The sequence below is a fragment of the Oryx dammah genome, unplaced genomic scaffold, assembly GCF_014754425.2.
Source record: "Oryx dammah isolate SB20612 unplaced genomic scaffold, SCBI_Odam_1.1 HiC_scaffold_19, whole genome shotgun sequence".
Taxonomy (NCBI): domain Eukaryota; kingdom Metazoa; phylum Chordata; class Mammalia; order Artiodactyla; family Bovidae; genus Oryx; species Oryx dammah.
Window position 1 is genome coordinate 71,762,205 of NW_024070203.1, and position 23,267 is coordinate 71,785,471.

The following is a 23,267-nucleotide window of genomic DNA, read 5'->3' on the forward strand; positions in this document are numbered from 1 at the left end:
AAGGCAGAAGAAGGGGATGACAGAGGATGAGATGACATCACCAACTCAATGGACATGAGTTTGAGTAAGCTCCGGGAGTTGGCGATAGACAGGGAGGCCTGGCTGCTGCAGTTCATCGGGTCGCCAAAGAGTCAGACACAACTGGGCGACTGAACTGAACTGAACTGAAATATCAGTAGATGTGACGCACCTAAACAAAAGCTCTTTGGCGTTTTCAGCAAATTTTAAGTGTTTTTAAAGGGGACCTGGGGCTTCTCTGGTGGATCAGATGGTAAAGAATCCACCTGCAATGCAGGAGACACAGGTTCAATCCCTGGATCAGGATGATCCCCTGGAGAAAGAAATGGCAACCCACTCCAGTATTCCTGTCTGGAGAATTCTATAGGCAGGGTAGCCTGACAAAATACAGTCCATGGGGTTGCAAAGAATCGGACATGACTGAGCAACGCATACACACACACACACACACACACACACACACACACACACACACACACACACACACACACAAGGGGCCCTGAGAGCAAAAGGTTTGAGAACTTGGTACCTGTCAGAAGACAGGTCTGGGGGTTGGGGGTGGGAGGCTGAGAAGGTGCAAAGGTGAGAGGGGGTGAAGGGAAGAGTTAAGGAGAAGAGCATTGTGAGTCTTGTCTGGGAGATAGGATTCCTTGACTGGGAGGAAATGGGCAGAGAGGCAGTACCCTGCAGTCTCTTCATTTTGTTTGTGACCTGTTCTAAACACAGCGGTCTGCATCACAATTTCTGGAAACAGATCTCAAGAATCAAGCCAGTAGAGTCTCCACTCCTAAAACTAGGAAAGACAATCGCTGGTTGTTAAATGAAAACTGAAGTTGCTCCATTTTTCTCCAAGAGTGCAAAACATTTTTTGAGATCTAGATTGTGTTTGCTTTGCCAGATAATACAAGATTTGTTATTACTGGGTCTTGCATTGTTTGTTAATAAATTTTCTCACCGTTTGGAATACCATTTCCAGGAAAAAAAAAATCTAAAAGGGGTCAAAACGGTAGGGGACAGAAACAGTAAATATCCCTTCAGAGAAATTCATCTTAAATCTTAACATTTACCTGCTATTCACTAAGCATTGTGCTACAGAGTACGTTGCAGTGGAGAGGAAGCAGCCTTGAATCTGGGATGAGAAATACTGTTTCAAACCATTCGTTTGTTACACTCTTTTGGATAATTTAACGTGAGTCGCGTTTTCTTATCTACGAAATATGTATAATAAAACATCTCACAAGGTTGTTAGGGATTAAAAAGAGATAATCATTGTCAACTGGACAGCACGGAGCATGGTAGGTCTTCCTTCAACAGCCCGGGGAGTGCGTGTAAAAGGCCAGTGATAATCTACTATGGGAGATAAGACGTGTAGACAAACATTTAAAAAATACCAGGCGGGAGGTCTGACGTGCCAGAGTCACAACAAATGTATTTGGAAAGTGCTACGGTGATGCAGTCACACTTGTTGGGATGGGGGAAGATGCTCAGGGAAATGACGGATTGCCTAGTGAATCCCTCTCCCACTTTCCGGCCCCCAAGGTCGGCTCAGGCTGAGCATCCCAGGCCCAGCTCCAACTCCCCCGCGGGATGGTCACACCGCTTCCACGCCAGTTTGGAAGTGTTCGGTGCTCCAGCCTTGCCTAGCTCATTCCCGGGCACCTTGAGCGTGGGCGTCCGGCCCCAAGTCCCCGGCAGCATCCACAGCGACCCGGCGGCCCGGGTCCCCGCACTAACCTGCACCCCTACTCCGGGCTCCGCGCCGGTATTAAGTGGAAGTAGGGAGGGGTAGGGAAGAGCAACTCGCAAGTTCCCAGCTTCTGGGACACCCACTCTCCTCGCTCAGGCAGCCACCCTCCGCCTCCCAGCTCGCCGTCACACCACCCCGCCGGAAGCTGCTCCGAGGCCTCAGGCGGCGGCGGAGCTCCGAAGCCGGGCCCCCCCGCAACTCCTTCCCCCCAGCCGGGAAAACCCGGCAGCCGGCGTTCTCGCGCTCACTCATCGATTGGCGCTGCCTTGCTCCTCCGGCTCCCGTCGCGGGGAACGCGGCCCCGGAGACGGAGAAAGTCCGGCGGGGGGAGAGAGGGCGGGGACCAAGGCAGGCAGGCCAAGGGATCGCCGATCGCACGGATGGGCGCGGGTGCCGGCTCGCGCTGTCTGGCGGGTGGCGGCGGGCGCGGGCCAGCCTGTGCGGCGTGAGGCGAGGCCGGAGTCGCGCGTCTGCCGCCCGCTCGCCTCGCCTCGCCTCGCTCCGGTGCCGGCTACCCCTGCCCCCGGGAGCGCTGTCCCGCGGAGGCGGAGGGCTCTCGCGCGGACCCCGGGAGGGTGGGGCGGGGGGAGCCGGCGAGCTGCTGAGGAGGGGGCCGGAGGGAGGGAGCGCGCGCGGGCGGCGGCGGCGGCCCGGCCCCTCCCCCTCCCGCCGCCGCGGAGAGCGCAGGGAGCCGCCGGGGGCTCGGCGGCGGCGGCGGCGGCGGCTTCTGGCCCCGGCTCCTCCTCCTCCTCCTTCTCCTCCTCGCTCCCTCCATCTGCCGTGGTTATGGCCCGTCGCTGGAACACAAAAGAGTCTCCGCGGTGGAGGTCTGCGCTGGTCTTGCTTTTCCTCGCCGGGGTGTACGGTATGTGTCCGCGTTTCCGCGCCCCCCTCAACCCCGCTGACAGAAAAAAAAAAAAAAAGCTGGGGCGACCCGGAGCCCCGAGGCCTCCAGGACGGGGGCTCTCCGAGGAGCCGGCTAGAGACCCCGGCTGCCAGCGGGACAAAAGACCCGGCGAGGGGTGGATGCGGCGGCAGAGGTGTCCCCCCCGACGCGGAGATGCTGTGGGTCGGCTCGTCCGCCCCCAGACCCTCGGGGGTGTTGGAGAGCGGCTTGCGCGTCCCCGGAGCTGGGGGGAGCCCCCCAACCCCTCGAGAAGCTCGAGGGTGGCGGGCAGACTTCCCGATCCGGGCTGGAGGGCCCCGGCGGCCGGCTCCTTGGGAACTCGTCGCCCCTTGCCCACTCCACACACGACAAAGATGTACGGTGTGGGGAGAGAGAAAGGGAGGTCGCCCCCCGCCGCCGGCCGGGACGGTCCAGCCCCCCTGGACCCTCCCGGGGCGAGGAAGTTCTGTCCGCAGTGGAATTCCCACCGCACCGACTCCCCGCCTTCCCCAACTCGCTGGTGAAGCAGCCCGCTATTTTCTTACCATCCCCGCACCTCGGGGGCCGAGGCTCTGCTGATCCCCGGACATGCAAGATCCTACCCCTTACTCTGGAGCCACGCGCGGGAGAAGGCCAGAGAATCGTTTCCAGCCCTCCCTCAGTCTCTCCCTCTTGGGGCGTACTTGTCTGTGCTGACTCCCGGTTCGTTTGTTGTCTCACCCATCATTGTCCGCTAATGTTGTCACTGTTGCTTTATTCCAGTCGGTGGGTTGTTATTACGTATATATGCCTTTGAGGTTAAGAGAAGGCTGAGGCTATGAGCGAGGACCAAGCTTTATGTATTACACAGGGGTCAGAACAAGAGCTACATGGAATTCACTGGAAAGAACAGTCATTGCTTGATAGACTTTGAGTTCCACTTCTGACTTGACTGTTCTTAGTTCCTTCAGTTAAAAAACACTGAATCGTTGTTTCAGAGAACACCGTTAACCTTTACTTTTGGGAGGTGTGGTTTGATTTCTTCAGAGGGAAATAATTGGAAGTTGCCATTCTTAGGTAAATTTTACTTCTAAAAATTGCTGCAAACGCTTAATTCCACCCATGTCATTTACAAGAGAGCATTATCTCTTTTGAAAGCACTTATCTATAGGATTGAATGTGACCGTAACTTTTAAAAACCTGAGAAATCACAGGAAATGAATTTAGTGAACTGAAATGGACCTTTACTGACAACCAAGAAATTGTAGTTTTCCTGTACGGTTCACAATGCATCGCTGCTCCCTGAGCTGATTAATATATTATTATTTTTGTTTGGGGGAAGTTGGTCCACATTTGATGTGGTCATTGCCAATGGTGTGCTTATTTGTGACCAGAAAACCCAGTGCAAAACTTTTGATTGTTAGTTGCATCAAGTAGCTGTGATCCCTACTTGCCTAGTGACTTGTGGGTTTGGGTCTACACCAGAGATCAATAAGCTATTATGTGTTTCTTCTAGCCTGTGTTTCTTCACTAGGATTGGTGTAATGGTCTAGGAGAGAGAAGAGAGAGAGAGGCATCTTTGGTGTGATTAGGAGTGTCCAGCTTTGTCCTCTACGGTAATCAGAATTGAGTCAGTGTTGTCTGATCAGAATGGATAAACAAACAGGTTCTCTTAGCTCTGCTTTCATTAAAAGCTATGCCATTAGTGTTTGAACTAAAAGTCTTTTGGCCTCTAGGGATAAGAGGCTGTGAACCCCATAATTTTGTCTTGGTGCACAAGAATGACTTTCTAGTAGGTGCTTATCAGATATTTATGTTTGGGGAATTTGTGTTTAGTGAGAAATTGTTATTAGGCAAAGACTGAAGCTCCTTTTTCCAACAATGTGGCATCAGATTATAAAACTAGTGAGTGATTTTGTGAAGGGTTGATATACCAAGCTACACAGCAAGTTTCAAAGTATAAAGAAAAAGGAGATAGTGAGCCAGGCGGAACATTAAACTGTGAGCAGAGATTAAAGGAGCCCTTCACTCCTTCATTGCAGTTGGGGAAAATCTCTTTATTGCTGCACTTTTTGTCCTCTTCTGTCTCTTCAGTCCTCTGTGGATTTGTATTAGAGGAAAAAAGCTGGTACAGTAGTGTGGGAGGGGGTGTGTGTTCATATAGCAGTGAGGTTTTACTTGTGTGTCCAATAGTTGTGACAAGTAGTGGATGCATCCTAAGAAGTACCTGTTCTGAGCCTATGGAACAAATACACCCTGTAGTTTATGGAGCTGTCCCTTGTCTACATCAAAACATGTGTTTTCCAAAAAGTGGCTTCAAAAATAATGAGAAACCTCTGTTAATGCAACTGAATATTTGGAGTAACGCTTAACTTAGACCCCGTGTGTGTTGGGGGGCGGGAGTGGAATACAGGTGGATTGGCTATTGGGTCAGTTCCAATACTAGCTCTTCACAGAGTGACTCTTTCTTGTCTATTAAAATGTAGTCGTAAACGGCTCCAGGTTGTGCTATGAATCTTTGAAACATTTCAAATGCCTTAAAAAATTATCTGTATTTTGGTGTTTAGTCTCTTCACATGACCAATTTCATGGACCCTGTAACTATTAAATGTGACTGTTTCAGTGGAATAGTGTGACTGTTTTCTTTCCAAGTTACTTTTCTGAATGCCCGTGCCTCATTTGAAACTCTTTATTATGATATGGAATACAGTTAATGTTTTATAGGAGTAGTTGTTCAAAGACCGATAATTATCTTCACGAGCTGCTGTATCCTAACTGCACTGAATGTTCTGGCAGGAGAAGGTAAAGGTTGACCTCTGCCGTTGGAAGTTTGTAGGAATAAGAACAGTTAGTGAGGGCAGCTGTGAGCTTTGCTGGGCACTGTGTTGTTGTTCAGTCGCTCAGTCGTGTCAGACTCTTTGCAACCCCATGGACTGCAGCGTGCCAGGCTTCCCTGTCCTTTACTATCTCCCAGATTTGCTCAGATTCATGTGCATTGAATTGGTGATGCCATCCAACCGTCTAATCCTCTGTCTCCCTCTTCTGCTTTCTATCTTTCCCAGCTTCAGAGTCTTTTCCAGTGAGTCGGCTTTTTACTGTATTAGGCTGGCTGTAAGGGGGGAAAGTATTTTCTCCATATCTCACATGGGGACATCTGACTGTTAGAATGCATGGAGGTTTCCCTGACTGTCTTCTGGTCAATACAAGCTAACCATAATTTGGTAACTGTGGCAGTTCCATAACTTTTCCTTTTCCACTTATGTTTGTTTCCCAGATCAATGTTTTCTAATCTTTTTTTCCCCCTACTCAAACCTAAAATAAAAATAAAACCATAAAATACCTAAAATATTGCATTTTTTTATTACTCCCAGAACAAAACAAAGTTCATGAAATAATACTTGTTGGTACCACCTGAGATTCTTGCTGATGTTTTCTAGTCTATTCTACCTCCCTTCTGTCCTGCTTCCTTCCTTCATTTACTGGCTTGGACCCACTTATCGAATACAATTCTTAATTTTTAAAATTCTGCCCTATGTGAAGCCTTAAAATGTAACTTAAAGTGTTTGTTGTATTTGTATATCATTTTACAGTAGCCTTGAAGAGTTGTAGATGGTTGTCTTCAGTTACTTGCTCCTAGAACTTTTGAGAGCAGTGAGAACTCTTCCTGACCTATACTGACTGACTTGTGACAAAATGTTATCTTTAAATTGGTTTTGAGCTCATTGTAGTCATAAGTTCTTTCTGTACACACTGCTGTTCTAGATGTTGTGGGAACATAACATATCTTGCAGTTTATGTTTAATGGGTGAGTCTTTCCCAGTGAATTTTATGAAACTTTCTGCAGCATTTTATAAATTTCCAGTTTAAGGATAGATGAGAAGTTCCAATTTTAGAAAGATTGTAGAAATAACTAGAACATAAGAAAAAAAACCTAAACTGGATTCCAGTTACTTCTAAGAAAGTCAAGCTTGATTACATAAAATGTTGAATAAAACTAAATTAATTGCTTAATACTGTTTTTGTTTCTCTGAGGCATTTTTGTATTTGGGGTTTCTTTGTTGTTTATTCTTTTGTCATATCAATGAAATTATAGTTAAAAGAATGAAAGGTAGAAAGGAAATGAAAGGTAAAGATACATTTAATATAGATGAGATTTATGTAGATTTAAATAGAAAATGTTTTATTTCTGAATGAGTTCTAATCCTGTTCGAGCTGCAAGTATTTATAGGTAATGAAGGTTGTTCTAAGCTTAGGAGTTGAGGTTGAATTAATGATTTCCAATTTCTCAGATTACTTTTCCTTCCAGTTTCTTAATTTCTTTTCGTTTTCTCCTCACCCTACCCTGTCCTTTGTGACAGGGGTGAGTAAGATGTATCCTACTTATCCCTCATTTTCTAAGGTGCAAGACTAGATCCTACAAATACAAGTTACCAGTCTGTCTGTTCAAATGCATGTCATTAGTCTTTTTAAGTAGGTGCAACAGTAGAGGTATATGTAGATAGATAGGTCTGTCTGTCTCTTTAGTTTCAATACAGAATTAGCTTAGGGAATTCTTATTCTCTGAAGTATAGAAGGAAGGGAAGGAAACTAACGTCTACTAAATTAAGTTCAGATACTGTGCTTGGTCTTCATTCAGTGCCCGTTAATCTTCATTAGGTCTCATTTAGATATCCTACAAGGTATTATTTCTTTCTTTTTTTTTTAAGTAGAATCTCAGAGAAGTTGTGCCTTGTCTAAGCTCATACCACTAGGAAACAATAGAACCGAGACTAAAGCTTAATCCTGTCTCTCTCTTCACTCACTCATTCATTTAGCAAATATTTCTGGAGTACTTACTTGCAGTATGTAACGCACGACAACCTGGTGGACATGGTTTCTGCCCTCGTGGAGCTTATAGTCTAGTGAATAACTTGTGTGCTCTTTAACAAAAACAAACAAGGGTCAGAGACAGTGAATAACACACAGAGTAGTTAGAGGAAGGAATCATTGTAGAGGAGAATAGCAGACCTGAAGGATAGCTAACCATGTTATGATTGGGATAGGAGAGCTTTGCACAGGGAAACAACCCATAAAGATCCAGACCTGGAAAAGAGCTGACGTGGAAGAGCTGGTGTGTTGCAGGTAAAGAAATAAAATGAGTAGCTGGAACACAGTGGTCATGAGAGTGATGAGGTGAGTCTAGACTCTCAGGCGGGAGCTCAGGGTGTTGGAAACCAACATAGAGAGTTTGGGCTTGTTTTAAGTGTAACTTATTGACACAGTTTAAGTGACATAATGTGATATATGTTTTGAAGCAGTCGCCTTTGCCACTGTGTGAATAGTTGAGAAGTAGGAGAAGGCAATGGCAACGCACTCCAGTATTCTTGCCTGGAAAATCCCATGGATGAGGAACCTGGTGGGCTGCTGTCCATGAGGTCACTAAGACTCGGACACGACTGAGCGACTTCACTTTCACTTTTCACTTTCATGCATTGGAGAAGGAAATGGCAACCCACTCCAGTGTTCTTACCTGGAGAATCCCAGGGACGGGGGAGCCTGGTGGGCTGCTGTCCATGGGGCTGCACAGAGTCGGACACAACTGAAGCGACTTAGCAGCAGCAGCAGGCAAGAGCAGAGGTAGGATGATAGGTTTTGGCTGAGAGACACAGGAGCTTGGACTGAGGTGGTAGCGGTGGATAGAAGGAAGAGTATGGATTGCCTTTTGATAGGGAAGAAAGGGGTACTTTCTCTCTTGCCGAAAGAGGGAAGGGATCCATAGGTTTGAAGGTAGGGTGATGGGGAATTAACAGAACATGAGATCATCCGGTGAGAGTGAAGAAAAGAGCTGAGAGGTTGAGGGTCATTTCTGTTTCCATAATTCAGTAAATCAGTGTAGACCCTAGGAAGTTAAGTTTCTGTTTTTTAATCTAGAAAAGAGAAGGCTAAAAACATCCAGTGTACAAGAAGGTATATTGTGAATAGTTGTGCAACACAGACCCTGGGAGTGGGCTTAGATTAAAGTTAAAAGGGGAGAGGCTTAAGAAGTCTTTTATGGAGAACTCAGTTCTAAGGAGTGTCATTTTTGTTGATGAAGTTAAGTACAGAACAAAACTTCCTACAGTGTTTTAAAAGTGTTTCAGGCAGAAAATAAAGGGTAGAACAAATGTTAGATTTCAAGGTCTTTTTGCCCAAGTTAAACACTTTCTACTAAGTGATCACTTAAAGGTTGTTGTTTATCTTAGAAGAGTCAAGAATACATTGGTGGATCAGATAACTTCAGAGTTTTTGGGAAAATAAAATTACCTTTTACCTTCCCTGTCCTAGACTGAATAGTTTATTTACAGAAGATATAACTTTAGAAGATCCCACAACTTCAAAATAAATGAAACCTACTGAATAGTGCTTTAGTTCTTGAATATTTGATAACTGAGACCAAATAGTTTTCTTCTTCTTGAATATTTGATAACTCATTTCCCTGCTAGTGTTACTTTGGTGAAGACATGAGATTGTTGTGCATTCATGCTTTTACCACTGCACAAAAGTAACTTGATACTTACCTTGAATACCCTTCCATTTCAGTTTTTAGAGCTGGGACATGGTGCTAATCTTTTCATGTTAAATGGAGCACAGTAGGATGTGTCATAGTTGGAATGTACCATTCAGATGTAATTATCTGACTTAATTTCACTGACGGTTAAGCTATCTTTTAGGTTTTAGTAAGTTGGAGAAGACATGAATCTTTTTGTCTGGCATATTCTGAAATAGAATTCAGATTTCTTGGATTTGTTATTGCCTGTTCCAATGACACCAAAACCTTTTACAGAGAGTTAGAATACAGAAGTCCTTTGCAAAAAGATGCCTCATTTAAATCCTCAAAATAACTCTGAAGTGGGTATTTTTAGAAGAAACTGAAGCTTTGAGAACAGTGATTTTGCCTAAGGTTCACATCTCTTTACTGCTGTTCTCTTCACATAGAGACCCGTTATTGTTTAATCTCCATTATTGTAACAGTCCCAGCTAGTCTTGAGTCTTACCCTGATTCACTCATATCACACAGAGCAGCCACAGAGGGACTCTCCTGAAGTGAGGATATGATTACACAACTTTCTTGCTTAAAACCTACTAGTAGTTCCCTTTTCTTAAAATAGAAGCATCACTAGGCCCTTCAGGATCTAGCAGATTCTCCCTTTCGCGTCTCCTGTCTCTTCCTCCACCACACCCCTCCCCACCACCGTGTTCCTGCTGCGCTACACTGAGCACACACTGAACACGGGGCTCTGTCTCCTGGCCTTTGCACACACTGCTCTTTGCCTGGTTTTATCTGCCTTCCTCCACCACTTTCTTCTCCACGTGGACTACTGCTATCCTTCGGCTTGCTTTTTGATGTTATCTCCTTTGGGAGATCTCTCCTGGTTGCTCCAGACTAGGTGCCCGTTACCTAAGCTTCTCAGATTGTTTTAATATATGCAAATTTGATATTTCCCTGTTTTACTTCTCCCCCTGGAGCAGCGCTGCCTAACAGATGTATCATGTGAGCTTCAAGTGTAAGTCATACACATGGTTTTAAACTTCCTAGCATCAACATTAAAAAAAAAAAAGGTGAGATTAATGTTAATAATGTATTTAATCTAAAATATTTTGATGTGTAATTGATATAAAATTATTAATGAGATATTCTGCATTATGTTTTTCATACTAAGTCTTTACAATCTAGGGTAAATTTTATTCTTATAGTTCATCTCAATTAGATTAACCACATTCAAATGCTTAATAGCCACTTTGAAAACAGTATCTGTTATAAACAAGCCCTGTGATCCAGCAGTTCTGCTCCTGATATAAACTCAATAGATTCAAGGATGTCACGTGCATCAGAAGACATATTCGAGGATATTCATAGCATCCTTACTTGCTTTAATTCCAGACTAGAAACAGCCCATATGTCCGTCAGCAGTAGAATGGATGAATAAGTTATGGTGTGCAGTATATTCACATAAGGGAAAACTGTACACCAGCAGTTTAAACTTCTGGGACTTGGGGCTCCACAATTATTTAATTTTTTTACATGGGGTGGGCAGGGGTGATGTCCCTGCTGCCGCTGCTCTTCACTCCCACTCCCACCTGTTAAGTAAAGTCGCTCAGTCGTGTCTGACTCTTTGCGAACCCACGGACTGTAGCTTACCGGGCTCCTCCATCCATGGGATTTTCCAGGCAAGAGTACTGCAGTGGGGTGCTATTTCCTTCTCCAGAGGATCTTCCCGACCCAGGGATCAAACCCAGATCTCCCACATTTTAGGCAGACGCTTTACTGTCTGCGCCACCAGGGTTGTCCTCCACTCCCACCTGAGGGCTCCACAATTACTGAGGGACTCAAAGAATGTTTTTTATATGACAGAAATAGATGTTTTTAAATAATATGATAAATTTGAAAAAGAAACCCCATTACGTGTGACCTTAAGTGGCATACGATTTAAAAATACATAAAATGACAACTAAAATTTCCCCCCCAAAAGTTAAATAAGAATGACATTGCTATACATTTTTGCAAATCACTATAATGTCTGGCTTAATAGAAGACAGCTGATTTCTCATGTCTGCCTCTGCAGTCAGTCTGTTGTGACATGTTTTGCTTGAGGTATAGGAAGAATAGCTGGCTTCACATAGATAACTGTGTGAGAAGAATTTTAGTAGCTTTTTCAGATAAATGTGAATATTCTTTGATGCTGCACCAAGACTTGAAGTAGTAGCTTTTTAAAGTTTAGTTGCAATGTGGAATCTGAAATCAAATTAGTGAACTCTCTGTATTCTGTTAAACTCTGAAAGGGTCTTGAAAATTTCCAAGAGTCCACTGACTGCACTTTGAGAACAGCTTGCTCTCATTACAAGAACAAATAGAAAAAAACAAAGTTTTAAAAAGAAGGAAAAGAATCAAACCACTGCTGCAGGTAGGGTGGGTTAATTTCACATGTTGATTAAAAGAAGTTAAACACACGATTATGGCTCCTGTATGATTGCAATGCTAGAAGTTAGACTAATGTAGGAGAGTAGTTGTCTCTTGGAGTGGGGCAGAGGTGGGTAGTGATTGCGATGGGTACCAAGGAAGCTTCTGGGGGGCTGCCAAAATTTATTTCTTGACCTAAGTGGTGGTTTACACAGATGCAGGTTTTTTAGGTCATAACTCATGGAACTATAAACTTGCAATTAGTACATTTTTATATGTATATTTCCAATAAAAGTAATTAAGTAATATCTTTAAAAAATAGAGTAATGCTATATAATAATATCCATAGACGATTTTCTGGTAAGGTAGATTATCTTTAGTGTTTGCATTTAGTTTTTGTTCTTTTTTTGTTTGATTTTCCCCCCATTGTGTTTGATAATTAAAAACAATGTTGGAACTCTGAAAAATTTCATATGTATTCAAAAGTAGAACACTAGTATAATTAACCTGATATACCCAACATCCAGCTTCAACAAATGATCATTATATGGCCAGTCTTGTCTTATGCTCTCCTCCACCTGCTCCCTAAACCCAAATGATTTTGAAGTAGATCCCAAATATCTAGTCTTAATAATATTTCAGTATGTATCTCTAAGATGTGAATGTGAAGTCTTAATAATATTTCAGTATGTATCTCTAAGATGTGAATGTGAAGTCTTAATAATATTTCAGTATGTATCTCTAAGATGTGGAGGCTTCCAAAAACAAAATTCGGTAAAAATTTTAGGCCCAATACCACTAACTAATTAAAAAGTTCACAATTCCTATCAGTACATATATAGCCATATGGTCTTCCCAGGTGGTGCTAGTGGTAAAGAACCTGCCTGACAGTTCAGGAGACATAGAGACTTGGTTCGATCCCTGGGTTGGGAAGATCCCCTGGAGGAGGTGATAGCAACCCACTCCAGTATGCTTGCCTGGAGAATCCTCATGGACAGAGGAGCCCAGCAGGATATAGTCCATAGCATCGCAAAGAGTTGGACTCGACTGAAGCAGTTGAGCATGCACACACCTATCTAGCCACATATATTTATTGCTCTAGTTGTAATAGAAACAGAAAGTTTCAGAAACTGAGTCAGGATCCAAATAAGGTCCTTACTCTGTGGTTGAGATCTGTTCAGTCTTTAGTGTTAATGGTTCCTACCCCCGCCTTTTTTTTTTTTTTTTCCCAAAATGTTAAATGTGATGTTTGCTATAGGTTTTTAATAAACTCTTAATCAAATTGGAGCTACTACATGAGTTCCTATATGAAATAAGTTTCTGGGAATAGACATTTAATTTTGACACTTAAGAGTTATTACTTCTGAAATGATCATAAGTTATTTATGAGGGCCAGAAATTATACCTAACATAATACAGGACAGTACTTGTTGAATAAATGAATTTGTTTATCCATGAATGGAGTAAATTACATTCATGTGAACTACTGAGGTTCAGGTGGTTCAGTGTTGAACTCCTTTCGCATTTATAAGATAGACCAGGACAAGTTGGTAATGATAGATTATCTTTTAATCTGCTGGAATACATTTACTAATTTTTTAAGGCTTTGTGTTTGTATCTATGATGTCAGTTTATAGTTACTGCAAACTTTCTAACTCCCTCCACCCCTTTCCTTTCTCCTGTAAGCTGACTTTCTCTCTCCTCTGGCCACTTTTTCATTTTTTCTCATCTGTTAATCTATTCTTCTAGATCCTCTTATAACAGATTACACCTTTTAAAACTGATTTCAGCTGTCAGGAACAGTGTAGTGTTTCAGTTGCAATTAAGGAGGAAGAGTAAGAGTTTAGGACCTGTATAGCTACAGTTACAATAAGAAAGCAAAAATGAACAACCATGTTCTGCTGACAGGAGAAATGTTTTCATTCCTAGTGCAGATAGACTTTGGTTTCACTAAGCAAGATAATAGAGATGAGCCTGTGAGAGGTCAGCCTCTTCTTAGGAATGAGCCTTATGACCAAAGAAGCAAGTAAGATACTTTGGTGGAGATGGACTGGTTCCACAAGAAGAATTCCACCCAAAGGTGGAGTCTGTGGAATAAAATGGAGATGCTGAATGAAGACTGAGCCCAAATCCAGGGATAGGACCACTGTGTTCTGCCAGAGGGGCACTTCTAGTCTGTGGGGGATGATTATACTTTAAGACCAGACTTATTTGCTCAAAAGGTAACAGCCATAAAATTAACCAAAATGTGGCCCCAGAACTGTGTAAGCCATGACCTTGTGGTGTCCCGCACATGATTACTTGTATGTAAGAGTATCCACGCTGGTACCAAGGGTGGAAGATGGAATGAGAGCCTCCTGTTTGTGCTGCTCTAGTAGAATCACTGCGCAGACTTTAGGTTCTAATGTCAGTGAGTAAGGCTAAAGTGCAGGTCTTCAAAAACTCCCTGAAATCATCTTCAGGTATAGTATACATGTTTTACAATATTCAGTGCTCAATAGCATACTTTCCTTAAGTCCAAAACATCCAGTTTTCTCTCTGGCACTGGTACAGAAGTTTTTTGAGCACCAGATGAAATGGTTGTATTTAGAGGCCATGTGAAAAATGTGAGTGAGTGTAGGTAAAATTGCATAAATTCAGTCTGAAGAGGATTCAGCTCCACATTACTTTTCCCACTGCATTACAACAAGGAACTGAGTGCTTGATTTGATTGAAGTATGTGGATGTGTTACAGAGAATTCAAATTAAGATACATAATTTATTCCCACTTTCATTTATTTTGTTTATTTTTTTAAAAAATTATTTGTTTCCCTGACTTAAGTAGGGGTCTAGCTACAACAGAATTTAAAATAATAGAAGTTATGGGTTTTTTATAAGTTCTTTTTAGAACTGTACTCTGCAATTATAAGGGCATGGTACTTCTGGAGAATATATTTTTTCAATTCCTACCTCTTTGAGTCAATTTTGTTAAAAATACTAGGTCATATTTTCCTAGAATATTATAATTTCAACTCTATTTCCATATTTGCTTTAAAGTTATAAGTAATGTGCTCTCAAAAATATTTTCTGTGTGTGTCCTGGCTTTCTTTTTTGTCCCTTAGTTTTTTTATTTTTGTCTTTTTATTCTGGAATTTAAAGATTCTTCAATTTAGTCTTCTCAGTTTTAACTTTCTACAGTATAGTTGTTTATAATATAGAAATGTCTAATTCCTCAGCTTAGTCTTAAAAGTTATAATTGTCTGTCATACATATGTAAAATAGTTGCCTTTACAAATCATCTTTCTTGTTTATAATATGATGATTTTTTTTCAGTTAGCTGTGAAACTGATTTTTGCCTTTTCACCTCTCCCACAAACGGTAGAGACTTTCTACTGTCTACTTTTCCCCTTCTCCTACTTGCACCCCTGCTCCTGAGAAGATGGTAAGAACTGTATGTAGGTCCTTTTCTTAGAAACTAATCCACATATGCACATTCACAGAAAACGGCATATGTGATGCTATGTGATTCCAGAACTCCTTAAAGCTTGTTCATGACCCCCAATAGCGTTGTTCTTGAACCAGCTGCATTGGTACCATCTAAGAAGCTTGTTATAAATGCAGAATCTCAGGCCCTGCCCTAGATGCTGAATTAGACTCCATTTTAACAAGATCCCCAGGTGATTTCTTTCATATTCAGGTTTGAGAAGCACTGTTGCAGGAGATTAGAGACTTCTGTAGTGTTGTGATGTGATCTATATTGATGGTTTTATTCTTTATATCTGTCAGCTTAGAAATACACACATGCACACACACACATATGTATCTAGATTCCACTTACGAGAGATATCATATGGTATTTGTCTTTGTCTGACCTCTTTCACTTAACATAATGCCGCCCATGTTTCATTAAAGGCAAGATTTCATTTTTTCTTGCTGAATAATATTCTGTCATATATATCACAATTTCTTTATCCATTTATTTATTGATAGATACTTAGATGTTTCCATAGCTTGAATATTGTAGATGCTACAGTGAACATAGTAGTTCATATATATTTTAGAGTTCGTGTTTTCACTTTGTTCAGATAAATGCCCAGAAATGGAATTGAATAGATCATGTGATAGTTCTAATTTTAACTTTTTGAGGAACCTCCATACTGTTTTCCATGGTGTGCACTAAATTACATTTCTGCCAACACCACACTAGAGATTCTTTTCTCCACTTTCTCACCTACATGTGTTATTTCTAGTCTTTTCGATAATAATAATGCTGATGGGTATGAGGTATATCTCAGTGTGGTTTTTTATTTGCATTTCTCTGATGATTAATGAGGTTAAGTATCTTGTCATGTACCTGTTGGCCATCTGTATAAAATATCTACTCAAATTCTCTGCCCATTTTGTATTCTGAGTGTTTGGAGTTTTTGTTATTGTTGTTGAGTTGTTTGAGCTTTTTATATATTTTGGATATTGGCACCTTATCAAATATGTGATTTGCAAATATTTTCTCCCATTCAGTAGGTTCCTTTTTCATTTTATTGATGGTTTCCTTTGCTCTGCAGAAGCTTTTCATCTGATGTAGTCCTACTTCTTTATTTTTGCTTTTGTTACTTTTCCTTTTGGTGCCAGATTTTTTAAAAATTGTCACCGAGATGTATCAAGGAGCTTAGTGCCTGTATTTTCTTCTAGGAGTTTTATGGTTTCAGGTTTTATGTTCAGATCATTAATTCATTTTGAATTAATTTTTGCATGTAGTGTAAGGATAGAGGTCCATTTTCATTTTTTTTCCATGTGGCTGTTCAGTTTTCCCAATACCTTGATTGAAGAGACAGTCCTTTTCCCATTGTATATTCTTGGCTCTTTTGTTGTAAATTAATTGATTGTACATGCATGGGTTTATTTCTGGGCTCTATTTCATCCCATTGATCCATGTGTCTGTTTTAATTACTATAGCTTTGTAATATAGTTTGAAATCATTGAATGTGATGCCTCCAGCTTTGTTCTTCTTTCTGAAAATTACTTTAGAGTTTTCTTTTTCTTTTTTCTTTTAGATATTGTGTCTGGCATGTCATCAGAAGTACTTTAAAAAGAATTGTACCTTGATTAAATCGTACAAAGCTAATTAAAGTAGGAGTATGTTGAAAAAGTCACAAAACAATACAATATTTGAATAGCAAGCTCTGCTCTATGAACTAGTAGACAAGGAGGGAAAGATTTATAAACTCGCTCTATGTTTGTAACAATAGCAAACATACAGCAGTTACTGCATACCGGGCAATATTCTAATCACTATGTTTGTATATGTATGCACATACATTCACTCACTTCTCATAACAACCCTGGCAGCTTAGATGCTATTATTATTTGCATTTCACATATAAGGAACCAGAGACACAGAGAAGTATTTCAGCAAGGTCACATAATTAATAAGTAGAAGAGCTTGGATTTGAACCCAGATAGTATGGCTCAAGAGTTGGTGCTCTTAACCTTTACAGTGTGCAGCTGCTTTGTAGTTCTACTCTGAGGCTTCCCTAAACTCAATGCAGTTTATATACAAACTGGTTAATTCCTGATATGTTTGCTTTTTTAAATTTATTACTAGAACTCATCTGTTTGTGATGCTTATAGATGAGCCACAGATGCCAGATCATTAATGTTTTCTGAATTAATTTAGGTTTGCTATTAATTGAGATCTCTAAATGGCAAGATGTTGGATTATTGGATTTTATGCTGCATACCCTCAAGGTTTGTTGTGAGCATATTAAATAACTTATGCAAATACTTCTATATACAATATTAATTTTATTTCTTCCTCAGTAGATGGACAAGAGATAATTTATAGAAATAGTAATTGGATGGCTATTAAAATTAGAAACAAAAATTAATTTCACAGAGAAGTACAAATAAATACCACATGCTAATTTAGTAAATATGTAAGAGAGTGTTCTGTTAAGTGTTCAAAATGTTCAGTACATAAGTGTTCAAGTATTCAAGACATAAAAATCAAAATGTGGTTAGGGTGCAAGGAAATGCGCATTCATACTTGACTAGCAGAAATGGTATCTCTGGCTGCTGAGTTTATTAGTATTACTTGACATATATCATGGGCTTTTCCATATCACTTTTTCTTCATAAACTATTTCTCTAATGTTGAATGTTAGATTGTTTACAGTTTTTTTCACATTTATAAATACTGTAATTGACATGCTTTAAATTTATCTAAATTTTAAAATTATTTTCTTAATGGTTAAGCCATAAAAGTAGAATTATTGGGTCAAAGGTTGTAGTATTTTCAAAGTTCTCATTAAAATAGTACCTGATTGTTACTGAGTTTTCATCATATGCTAACCATGGCTGAACCATGGCTGAGCACTGAAGAATTGATGCTTTTGAACTGTGGTGTTGGAGAGGACTCTTGAGAGACCCTTGGACTGCAAGGAGATCCAACCAGTCTGTCCTAAAGGAAATCAGTCCTGAATATTCTTTGGAAGGACTGATGTTGAAGCTGAAACTCCAATACTTTGGCCACCTGTTGCGAAGAGCTGACTCATTGAAAAGACCCTGATGCTGGGAAGGATTGAGGGCAGGAGGAGAAGGGGATGACAGAGGATGAGATGGTTGGATGGCATCACCGACTCCATGGGCATGAGTTTGAGTAAACTCCGGGAGTTGGTGATGGACAGGGAGGCGTGGCATGCTGCATTCCATGGGGTCACAAAGAACTGGGCACGACTGAACGTCTGAACTGACTGACTGACTGAAGCATGGCTTTTAATGCCTTAGATGTAAAATTATTTAATCTTTATACTAATACTATAAGATGGACCCTATTTTAACTCCGTTTTATAGAAAACTCAGCCATAGAGGAATTAAATAATTTCTTAAAGTCACACAATTAGAGGTAGGGTTTGTTTCCCAGAAAGAGTATACAACTTTAAGCTTCTGCCCTTGAATTCAAGATTATATTTTTTTATTATCAGTGGAACGTTGTAATAACAGCACAGTAGCATTGATCACAACCAGAACTCTATCATGGTAAATACTATTCCTAACTGAAAGGATCCAGGGATTATGGAAGAGTGGGTGATTTCATTCTGGGGCAGAAAATGCCAAGAGATGAGCCTGGGACATTCTGTATATCAAAAAAAGCAAGAAAACTCTCAAAGACTAGTTAGTGGTTCATGCCAAAGGGACACAGGGACCAATGTAAAGAGACTCCCACTGACCAAAGATGAGAGAACTTAAGTACCAAAAAGAGTAATAAAGACAGCTGATCAAATATAGAAAACTCATTGGTTCATAACAACAGACTCGTAATAAGACACACACCAGTACAAGTTACCAGATACCAGAGGTAACAAATAGGGTATTAATTCCATACTCTGAAAATAAGCCATTATAAGCAAAGAATTAAGCGTTCGTCCTCCCTTTTTCTCTGTATGAACTGTGTTTCAGGGTAAGCGAATAACATTCGTTGAGGGAAAGTTCTTTATAAAAATTTAGCTAATGAATGTATAAAGAATGGCAGGATTAGAAAATCATTTTCCACTCTAATGAAATAATATATTCATCAGTAAATGAAACTATTAGACAAACGTCATGTGGGAACGTTACAGTGGAAGCATCAGGCTGCCCTACCTGGACCTGTCGGTTAATCTCAGACTGATGAGAAGTCTGCAGGCAGACAGTATGCTGCAGGGGTACGTATAAAGCAAACAGCACCTTCTCTGAAGGAGAATTCCAGCCAAAAATGTTGAACCTGCGTGAAATCAGGCTTCTGCAGCAGGGGTTAGCAAATTATGGCCATTGAGCCAAATCCAGCCCACTGCGTGGTTTTTTTTTTTTTTTATTCATAATGTTTTATTGAAATACAGCCACTCTGATGCATGTAAATCTTGTCTTTGGCTCTTTCATGCTGTAGTGACAGAGTTGAGTAGTTGTGACAGAGACTGTATGGCCACAGAGCCTAAAGATATTTGTTATCTCACCTTCCTTACAGAAAAAGTTGTCTGGCCCTTGAGGTAGATGAACAAAGTTAAGTGACACCAAAAGGAAGTGACACCACAGAATATGAGCCTGTAGCAGGACAACTGATCCGGTTTCTGTAACAAGTCATTGGCATGGAAAGTAAGGGAGTATCACTGTGGGTTAAGAGACTGAAACACACTCACAAATGAAATGTGGAGATGTTTGGATCCTGCTCGAAATAAGCCAACAGTAAGAATACATTTATGAGACAGCCACGGAAACCTGATTATGACCTGGCTGTGTTCAGCAATACCAAGAATAATTATTAATTTTGTTAAAATAAGTGCATGGTAGTTGGTAAGAGACTGTTTATATTTTTAGAAATGCATATTGATGTATATAGAAGTGAAATGATGTATGGAATATATTTTAACATACTTCCCAAAAAGAAGAAAGGAAGTACCAAAAGCAGACTCAAACTCAAGACTCTGATACCAAGACTCATACACTTTTTACCATATCATCATGCTATAATATACTTTCTATAATAGATTTTAGTATATGGTCTTCTGGGTTGCTTTTAAGAACTACTGACCTGTCTTTTTCTAAATTCCCTCATCTCTTGGAATCCTTGTCAATATAAGTGCAACTTGATTTTCTCCTATTCCATTATATCTATAGACATCAGTAACCGAGGAACAAGAATAGATATATTTACATTGCATAATTGTTTAAAGATATGTGAAAAGAATAATCTTCCAATTCATATAGGATACTTCTATGGGAAAATGCCTAGTTGACAGGATAAACTGCAAGTTACTATTTTAAGATTCTGTGAAAGAATAGGTAAGTTATGAGGTGAGCTCTGGTAGATGTGGGTGAGAAGCTAGCCACTTGCTCAGAGGGAAAAAGAGAATTCTTTAAATATGTCTATTAGATTGATGGTCTCTAAGCTGTTAAGAACTCAGGAGTCATTGAAGATCAAAAATGGTAAAAGCATCATGCTTTTGACTTGATGTCCTCTCTTGGTGACCTGCAAGCTGCTAGTGCTAATAGAGTCCTTTACAATCTAAAGACAGAAGCTGCTCAAGAGCTTTGAGTAGTCATTTGCTAATATTTTCCATTTTGAAGTACAGTTAGAAGAAATAGCTTTCTAAAGCCTGTTGTCCAAGTAAACAGTTACATCCAAAATCTCTCTTTCCTTTTCTCTCTTTCTAACTTCATTCATTAATGGAAAAAAAAAAAATGCCTGTCTTCTGCTATATTTCTTCGTCCTTTTCCTTCTTTACTCTTACTCTCTGAGCAAACTACAACATGAAAACCAAATGGCTATTTGTACAAGGGGTGTTCCATGCTTAATTTCAAAATCTGGAAGTTTGATTCTTTAAATGAACAGCTACTGAAATTTCACTCTGTCAGAAACTAAGAGATAGGTTTTGGGAAATAGGAAGGCAGGGAGAAAGAGAGTGAAAAAGAAAAAGAAGAAAGAAAGGAGGGATAAGACTTTCTTCGCCTCGGGACACTCAAAATTTTGGGTATAAGATGTGCTCATAGTTCAACATCAAGATGATGTCCTGTGAAAACATCAAGAAGGACTCCTAACTCACCTGAGATGGATGGAGTTCTGTTTGCAGAATGGAGTTGAAGGAGTCCATAAGAGCTTTGGAAAAGGCGTGTCTGATATGAATCTTCAGTGAAACTGTTGATGTGTGCTGGTAGCAGTGTGCTGGACTGTTGCAGGCAGAGACTGCATCATGTTCAAAAACATCAGTTTCCAAAACTATATATTTAAGCTGTGTCGAAACCAGAATTTACATGTATGAAGTAAAAGCAGACCAAGAGTATTAAAAGTTAAGGGTGAAGAGATACAGAAAAGCCAGATGATAGTGGGCCTCAGAGGCTGCTTAATGCATACAAGGAGTTGAACCTGTTACAGATTTATAAGCTGAAGATGTATGTTAGATATGCCTTTTCCAAAGATCTCTAGTAGCACTATGAAGAATGGATCAGAGGCTGCAAGACCAGAAGTACAAAGCTTGCAAGCTAATTCATTTATTCATACATTCAGCAAATATTTATCAAATGTCTGCTGTGAGCCAGGCATCATTCTGCACTTCTGTCCTTGTGGAGCTTAGATTTAATGCAGTGAAACTAGAAAGACACAAAGTGAAGAAATCAGTGACACAAAGGAAGGAATCATGAGAACTGACTGTATAGTGCAAAGGGAAAGACAGACTTGGGGAAGAAGAAATCTGGACTGACTTCCAGGTTTCTCTGTGGACAAGTGGGAGATGTTGTCATTCACCCAGGTAAGGAATACCAGAGAAGAAGATTGAAGGCAGATGAAAAAGAGTTCCGTCTCAGACATAGTGAGTTTGAGATAGCTAGGTAATATTAAGGTAGTACTGAATTCCTGTTTAGTGGGAAGTTAAAAGACAACTTTTAGGATGGAAATAATAATAGCAGCTCCTTCTTAGGGTGGTTATGAAGATTAAATGTGCTGAAGCGTGGAAATTGCTTAGACCATCATCTGGCACGTATTGAAACTCATTAGTTGCTGTTGTTTTTATTCTAAGAGTAAGGGCTTTGAGCTAGACAAATCTGCCTAAATCCTGGCAGTGCCACTAACCAGTTGTGTGGCTTTGAGCAAGTCTTTTAACCTCTTTTGAATCTAAATTTCTCTGCATGTAACATGGCATAGTATCTATTTTACATCGATGCTGTAAAGATCAGTAATAGTATATGAAAAGCAACAACCACAGTGACTGGCAGTAAGTGTCCAGTGAATGTTGGGGGAGGTCGGTTTCAAGAATTTGCAAAATGATTCTTATTATGGGTAAAATTTTGAGAGATAGCAATGTGGAGGACTCAAACCTTTAAACGTATATGCTGAAGAATTTTCTAGAAAAGGAGAGGATACTGTGTCAAAAGATCTCTGAAAGATTGGGGAGATAGTTTACTAAGAGTATTTATTGGTCAGGGAAGTTGTTTGATGGCTCAGAGAGAATAAAGGACTAATGTAGTTTTTGAGCAAATTAGAAATACAGCTCAGTGAAGCTTTTTTATAAAGTTATACTTCAGTAATAAATATCCAGTTGAAATGAAACCATGACTATATCATGACATAATTCCTTGTGATAACATGATTTTCTCCAATATCAGGAAACTGGGTCCAGTGCTGATGTTTTTGAGGATTGTGTTTAATAGGTGGATCTTTCATAATCTTTGCCATGTGAGTTTCAGACATGCACTGAGGGTAAAAACTTAGCAGGTTCAGGAGCAAATGATGGGTATGGAAGCTCCATTAGTGTAGACTGTTTCAAAGAGTTTTTGACTGAGAAAGTAAAGACCAGGATAGGAAAGAAGAAACAAGAAGATGTACTGGCAAAAAAAGTTTTCCTTTTATGGATAAGAAAGACCTGAATAAATCAAGAGGGAACAAATGAACCAGCAAGCAGGATCTTAAGGGGAAGGAAAGAAATGGGGCTAATGAGATTGCAGGATCCACCATCTGCTTTTAGGCTAACTGTTCGTTTGGGTTCTTTGGATCCCAGGATAGAGCCTCTGATAAACTTGAGAACAATCTTCCCTCCCAGTGAAATGTTCTCTGGCTTTAGACATTGCTAGAAGGAGAAACAAATCACCTGCCATCTCATCCTTCATAGATAATTGTTCTTCAGTCGCCAAATCATGTCTGACTCTGCAGCCCTATGGGTTGTAGCCCACTAGGCTCCTGTGTCCGCAAGATTTCCCAGATAGGAATACTGGAGTGG

General features: G+C 40.5%; 1 protein-coding gene across 2 annotated transcripts in view; it reads left to right on the plus strand.

Moving 5' to 3' along the window:
• The first annotated feature begins 2,440 nt into the window (after positions 1–2,440).
• LRP12 (LDL receptor related protein 12) overlaps positions 2,441–23,267 on the plus strand; it is a 90,101-nt gene continuing 69,274 nt past the window's right edge. Inside the window, exon 1 of one of the 2 annotated variants that reach the window (XM_040261894.1) lies at positions 2,441–2,630. In XM_040261894.1, the coding sequence (XP_040117828.1) occupies positions 2,552–2,630 (79 nt within the window). In that variant the 5' untranslated portion in view covers positions 2,441–2,551. The remainder of the gene's footprint in view (positions 2,631–23,267) is intronic. The other variant, XM_040261895.1, reaches the window with a different exon arrangement.